The sequence below is a fragment of the Etheostoma spectabile genome, chromosome 12, assembly GCF_008692095.1.
Source record: "Etheostoma spectabile isolate EspeVRDwgs_2016 chromosome 12, UIUC_Espe_1.0, whole genome shotgun sequence".
NCBI classification, from domain to species: Eukaryota; Metazoa; Chordata; class Actinopteri; order Perciformes; family Percidae; genus Etheostoma; species Etheostoma spectabile.
Window position 1 is genome coordinate 2,877,936 of NC_045744.1, and position 7,355 is coordinate 2,885,290.

General features: G+C 42.7%; 1 protein-coding gene across 15 annotated transcripts in view; it reads left to right on the forward strand.

Moving 5' to 3' along the window:
• Positions 1–7,355, forward strand: part of ptprsb (protein tyrosine phosphatase receptor type Sb) — an 81,006-nt gene that overhangs the window by 32,376 nt on the left and 41,275 nt on the right. For all 15 annotated transcript variants that reach the window (XR_004334228.1, XR_004334230.1, XR_004334232.1 and 12 more), the window contains exon 5: positions 4,810–4,998. Coding sequence is in view for 6 of the 15 variants with exons in the window: in XM_032530447.1 (XP_032386338.1) it covers positions 4,810–4,998 (189 nt within the window). In the remaining 9 variants the exon portion in view is untranslated. The remainder of the gene's footprint in view (positions 1–4,809; positions 4,999–7,355) is intronic.

A 7,355-nucleotide genomic window follows, 5' to 3' on the forward strand; every position in this document is an offset into this window, starting at 1 on the left:
GTGTGTGTGTGTGTGTGTGTGTGTGTGTGTGTGTGCACGCGGATGCAAGAATTGCATATTTGCCCAGATTTGGTTGGCTCCACTGACTGGTTTTGGGCACCAGGCCTGATTGCCCTTCTGCAAACACAACCAGGCCAAAATGTAAGCTTTCAACCTCTTGATACAAACAAACACACACAAACACAGAGCTCCAGGGAACAATGCTGGTTGGTCCTTGCCAACGTTCCCCCAAAAGCTGTTGACACACACACACAGTGTTTATATACACATGGCGCATTTTTCCATAGGCTGTCTTATCAATTTAACCAGGAGATGAAACATAAGCGGTACTTTTGTGCAGCAGTGTTTGTGTTTGATAAATGATTCATTTGGTGAAAAGTGTGATCAAGGCCATGCCCGCAGTGTCTATTTCAAGCAGCCACTGACTCATCCAGGAGCCTGGCTGATCCCTATAGCCTCTGTTCTGCCTGTCTGTGTGTCTATCTGTCTGCCTGCCTGCTTGTCTGTCTGTCTGTCTGTCTGTTTGTTTCTCTGCCTGCCTTTCTGTCTGTCTTTTACTTGTTATACCTGATGCCATCAAGTATAACATGTGGAACTGCTCCACAAACAATGAATTAGGAAAGATGTTATAGATGCAATGAGAGCAGCCAGGGGAATGTTCTGAGTACATGGGCACATTTTCTGTTTCACAACTGAAAACACTAGAGAGAATAACAATTATCGGTGAAGCAGCTTCAGACTTTTTTATTTTTAACCTTCATTTATCCCGGTAAGTCAATTGAGAACAAATTCTCATTTGCAACGACATTCACACAGTTCCACATTCCTACCTGCCCAGTACAACCACAGTGGGATCTGCTGCCACTGAGAAGCTCTACTGGAGCGGTTGGAGGTTAAGGGCCTTGCTCAAGGGCACCTCAGTGGTGGGAATGAGGGAGGGACAAGCTGCTCGTTTACTCTTCCCCACCAGATTTTACCTCCCGGTCACAAGCTTGCTGGGAGGTGACCTTTAGGCCACCACTGCCACTTTATACTTGATGACATCACAAGTTTGAGACTTCTCTGGTTTCTGGCTTTGAGAGGGAGTAGCTCATGTTCACAAATACTGATTGCAATTTCCTAGGCCATGGACATGGTATTAGATGATGCAGATAAACAATTAGTAGTAATAGATAGTTGATTGTGTCTTAGAAAAAAACATTTGCTGATTCCAGTTTTGAAGAATGTGAGAATTTGCTGCTAAATTTTGAACAAAGCCATTGGAAGACCTTGGGCCCAGGGAAACTATGATGGACATTTTTCACTATTTTGTTTAATGGTATGAACTTAACAATCGAACAAGTAGTCACGAAATGGACAAGCAAAAATGCCAAACATTGTCCTGCTCCATGTTAAGAAATGTGAGGATTTTCTACTTGATACTATTGTTGATTGGATATCTTTGGCAACAGTTTTGCCCATTTAGTCAGACAAAACAAGCATGCTCAATGACATCATTTTATTTATACTATTTCGTGATATTTTAAATGCTAAACAATTTAACAATTCATTAAAAAATAAAACACAATAAATCCTATGCATTATATCATAATAGATTGTATTATAACTTATTATAACTATACGTTATTGCTGTAATAAGTTCTAGCCCTTAACAACAAAAGGTAAAAACATAAAGTATATTAAGAATATATACCCATCCATCCGTCCATCCATCTCTCGGCTTCTTTCTAATGGCTCAATCCGAGGTCCACCTACTCTCTATATTTGTAGCATTGATAAAAGACCTGACTGGAATACAGAGCCAGACCCCCCTACAAGCACACACACACACACACAAATAGACATACACATGCCCGAGCCCGCTGCCGTGGCGTGTTCTAATTAACAACCAGGGAGTCCGTGTAGTAGTAGCCGGCGGGTTGATAAAAAGACCATCTGAACCCTCTCAGGAGAGGGGTGGGGTTGGGGGAGGGCAGAGGGGAGCAGATGTAGGCCTGGCACATTCCTAGCCTCGGGGGAGCTCGCCTCCTCACCTCCCTATTGATCTCCCCCTTAGTCTCCTTTCGACAATGGATGTAACACTGGCCTCCATTCAGGTGGATCATTTGCATTGATTAGTTGGGAATGGGGGAGGTGGGGGGGTTGGGGAGTCTCCTCCTTCCACTTTGGTCTCTGCTGGCTGATGTCAGAAGGTTGCTGAAAGGCCTGTTTGTCGCCCCCAGTGTTCAGACCCGTCACCGGACTCTCCTCTGAGCTACGATTGCTCTCATGCCTTTTGTGGCATTTCTCCTCTCCATCCTCCTCTCAGCCGTGCCGTCAGCAGCGGCTTGACATTCCTATCTGACGGCGTCTCTCCAAAGCTGAAGACTGTGGAAAGAGAGAAAGAGGGAGATAGATCCTATCTCCACTCAGCCTCTCATCCCCATCGCAGAGTGTGTGGAAACAGATGGTACAAGTCTGTCATGTGGTTAGGTAGCAGGGGGCCCGGAGGAGGAAAAACACACAGACAGTTGATGTGGCCACGGTATGCATCTCGGACTGTGTTTGGCTCCAGATTTGTCAGTGATGCCCAGTTTGAGTTTCTATTGTTGTGCTTGACAATCAAGGGGTTGTTGCGAGTTTGATTTATTAGCCAAGCAAATTGCCATCTTGGTAATCGCTTTGCTGCACTAGGAAAATGGAATACATGAATATAGTTCCAGGTATGGGGGAGGTGTCTGTGTGTACGTGCAAGAGGGATAAGGTGGTTAAAGGGTAAGGAGAGGAGGAAGCAGCAGCGCTGATGGATGCTTGGTTACGTGTCTGGCCATCTGGACTGTTGTCACCGAGATGCTTAATCCCATTCACCACAGAAAGTGCGTGTGAATGTGTTTGTGTGTATGTCAAATAGAAAGCAACTGTTTTTCTGCATGCACACACTTTGATTTTCCTGGATATGTGTAGATGTGTCCCTGTACATTATTATAATAACAACAGGAAACAAATATCTACTAACACACACAAGCAAGACATACACAAACTTTTCTACTGCCCCCCCACACACACACATATCCAGACGCTATGCAGACACATCCCAGATCGGCCTCTCTAATCGTTGGTACATTTTAACAATTACTGCTAACAAGTCCTTATTACCCCCAGTGCCCTGCCCCTCCTCTTGATCCCAGCTTCTAATTGCTGCTGCTGTTTCTGAGCAGCTCTCTGCATAGTTATTAGACAGGAACCATTACCACCACATAACACAGGGCCACACCATGGTAAACTCACAGTTCACTGCCACCAAACACCTGTGTTTTCTAGGTTAGATGGTATTGTGTGTGTGTGTGTGTGCGTGCGTATGTGCGTGTGTGCGTGTGTGTGCGTGTAGCATTTAAGTTGCTCCTGCTGACTGGGCGGCATGTTTAGACTCCTGTAGAAACGGCCTGTTACACACACACTTAACTCTAGCTGTGTCTGTGCCGCCTGCTAGATCACCTAATGACTAGCTAGCGGTAGAAGCTAACAGGTTTTCATGAGGAAGGATACAGTGGCTTCGCTGTCCTCGCCAGTATCTCCACTTTCAGGGGCCTGCAGATGTTAAAGGCGGGGAACAGTGGCATCTCACATCTCGCAAGTCTTGTGTTTCACCCCAAAAAAGGACAAGTAGGGATTCAGTGTCGACTCTGTTTCTGTGCGGCAGATAAACCGGTCAGCTGTGTTTTGAAAAACTACAGATCAACTGTCCCAAAAAATAAGGAGTAAACACATTTGCTCATCATTGTCGCAGTGGATTTGCTTCGACATAATGTTTGAGCAAACCTTACTATTACCTTGTTATCTAATGGCACATGTCCACTGGCAAGCATCATTTCTACACTTCCCATTCCTATGTCAGCAGCTGAGCGATGGAATCTGGTATTGTCGCGGTCACTTTCGTGAAGCGTAGCGTTGAGTTTTCTGCTCCTCATTTGCATAAAGTTGTCCAGACTACCTTGTGCAAATCAGGGGCGTCCAGCCTGCCTTTCCAAAACTCCCCAAAAATCTTCTAAACTGACCGTTGTAGATCTGAAATTAAGACATATTCAGCAACTGCATAGCCTATTTCTTGCATAAAATATTTTCAGAAACACATTTCGGTGAACTATCTTCTTAAATAAGAGAACGTTTCCAAACGAGCCACCATGTTGGTCTGTTTTGAAATCTGGGAGCAGACAGCCCATGAGTAAAGCGTTTGCCCAATCAGGTGCAGCCATCGCGGTTGTAGGCGGGTGTAGTCTGTTTTCTTTGCTTGTCAATGGTCATTAAAGAGAAACTGATAACTGCTAGTAGCAAGCCCGTCAATCGTTGAATGCTTCCCCCCTCCCTGATCACCAACCCTCTGTCCCTATCTTTTATCACTATCTTTTTTTCATAGCGCTTGACTCTAGGTGTGGCATTGTATGTCACAAACATCCATGGTCCCCACATGATGCATCTGAATGGCTTTGGTTATCCCTGACTTTTCCTTAAGCACCATTAACTCATCTTGTGGTTTTGAGTAAAATGAGAAAAACAACTACACTGGATGGATTGCATGAAATCTGGTACAAACATCAATGTCCCGCTCAGGATGAAGTGTAATAACTTTGGTGATCCCTTAACGTTTTTTGCACCATCATAAAGTCACAATTATAATGTGTCCAATACTTTGTTTTATGACCAGATACCTTCAAAACGAATGGCATTTCCGTCAGCCACAGCTGTACTTTGTGTGTCGACTGCTTGCTGTGAGTTTTGAATGCTGCTTGCATAAATTGTGACTACGTTCTTTCTTTCTCTTCATCCTTCCAGAGGACCTGTTGCCACTTGGCTTCCCCAGTATAGACATGGGACCCCAGCTGAAGGTGGTGGAGCGGACAAAGACGGCGACCATGCTGTGCGCTGCCAGCGGCATTCCCGACCCGGAGATCTCCTGGTTCAAAGACTTTCTGCCCGTCGAGCCCTTCAACAGCCAGGGTCGCATCAAACAGCTCCGATCAGGTGAGAGACAAGGGGCCCTATTTCAACGCGTGGCGCAGGTGCGTTTAGGGCCAAATCCACTTTTGCTAGCAAGACGGCGGAAAAAAGGTTCCGTGAGCCGGGCGCATGGTTAAAAAGGGTTGTACTTAGAGGCTTTATTAATTCATAGGTGTGTTTTGGGCGTGACATGCAATCAACCAATCAGAGGTCATCTCCCATTCCCTGTAAAAGCCAGGCACGTTTGTACCTTGGCGCATTGCTATTATGATGGCAGATTTGCACCGTAATATTAGGCATTCTAGGTGCATTTTATTAATGCAGCCAGATTTCTGTTGGTCAATCACTTACTGCTTCTTGAAGATAGCAATATGCCAATAATTCACCTGAACACACCTCCCAGTAAGACCAGCACACCCATGGGCGCAAAGGTGGGTGCAGGTGCATTTGCTACTTAAACAATGTGGGCGCAGGACGGGAGATTAACTGCGTCGGTCTTAAAATAGCACAAGACAAGATAGGGCCCAAGGAGTTATTGTTGGATTATTTTATTTACAAAATAAATAAACACCAAAAGCTCAGCATCACTATCAGGTACAGTCCTTGTTGCTCTAAATTTGGTGATTATCACGTTTTAATTATGATTTAGGGATTACATGCTCCTCTCTGAGTTTATCTGCATCCTTTGGGGGCGTAAAACCTTTTTAAAGCCAATTTCATAAAAGGATAATTGTGCTGCATTTAAGCCAAGAAAAATAAATAAATGCTGTTTTTATTAACATTTGGGAAAAAAGATTATAAAAAGCTCTCCATTGTGAGTCATAAACGTTATAAGAAAAAAAAGCCAGGTTTCCTATACTTTATAAAGTTTACGTATAATTATAAAGTAAATCCACTTTGAAAAGAAAAGCTTAATATAATAATCAATCAACCCCAAAACAACCATAATTCTCTTTTCTCAAAATCAATACATACACAGAGTTTCTTCACATTAGGGATTTAAACGATGTTCCTCTTATCTTTTGACCCACCCAGCATAAATTGTGTGAAATGAGCTCAATGTCTTTAAATGTGAATGTAAGATCACTTTGCCAGAAATGGTAATAGGGAAAGAGGAAGGAAAGCTTTTTTTTTTTTGCTGCTACAGGGACGAGAGAGAGTGTGTCTGTGCAGACAGATCGAGGGGTGAATACAGAAGAATCACATCTTGTGCTTAAGACAGTTTGTTCAGCTTTGTTTATACTCTCCTGTATAGATGATACAGCGTCTCCTGGAGTAGGTAGACACGTATTTTCTCAACCGTTCCTCACTCAGCCGTCCTCAGGGGGAATGAAAGTGATGGTGAGGCGAAACCATTTTGCTGTTGCTTCATCCATATTCTCTGTGCTCCTCTGTCCTGCCAGCTCGGATATCTGCCTGCTGTCAGCCAATATCCTTCACTGATCACTTCTGCCCTATGTCAACCTTGTGTCTGCGTCTCCATTTGGAGAGTTTGCCATTACGCTGTTGAAACACATTTAAGTCTTGCACTTTCAATTTTTTTTTTTGTCACTGTTGCCACACCTGTCAAGCATGGAACATGTGCAGTTTGCAATAACAGTGTCAGATCTGAAATCATCGGTCTCTGATTTCACACATAAGTAGACGTGTTGGCATTAACACGTTACCAAAGTAACGCAATTACAGTAATGTATTCCTTTTTGCTGTAACGCAGTAATATAACGCATTACTAATTAAATTTCAGTTATATTATACTTGTTACAATCTTAGTAACGTGAGTTACAACGCATTTTAACACATTTAGTGTTTTGTTTTTTAAGAATAGATAAGTAAATACCATTGCATTTTATCAGCCGTGGAGAGTAACTATGGTTACTATGCCTGTAGTGGAATTGACTCTGACCATTTACTGTTCAACATGTTCCAGTTTTACAAACAGCAAAGTAAGCAGACGGACATGTTTTACATCTAGCGTCTCACGTTCATCTCAGTTAGCTAGCAAGAGCACACAACAGAAAACTTCTGTGTAGGCTACTTCAAAATAAAAGCACTTCCTGAGATGATTCGCATTAAAACTAAATTACTGTTAAACAAATAAGGTTGTGTACCTTTTCACATATCAGCCGTAAATCAAGTACTGTAAATAATGTAAATATTGAATTTTAATCACACTATAATTGACAATTTCCTATAGACTACCTTTAGTTTTAAACTAAACAACATGAATTTCTTATTTAAGTGCTTTACAAACATTTTACAACAATGCCATACTTCAATACTTTTAACTGAGTATTTTCTTTTTCTCATACTTACTTATTGCATGTTTCCCCTGTCTTTTTTTATAGCTTTAGTTACTTTGCATATTCATATACATTTTACAA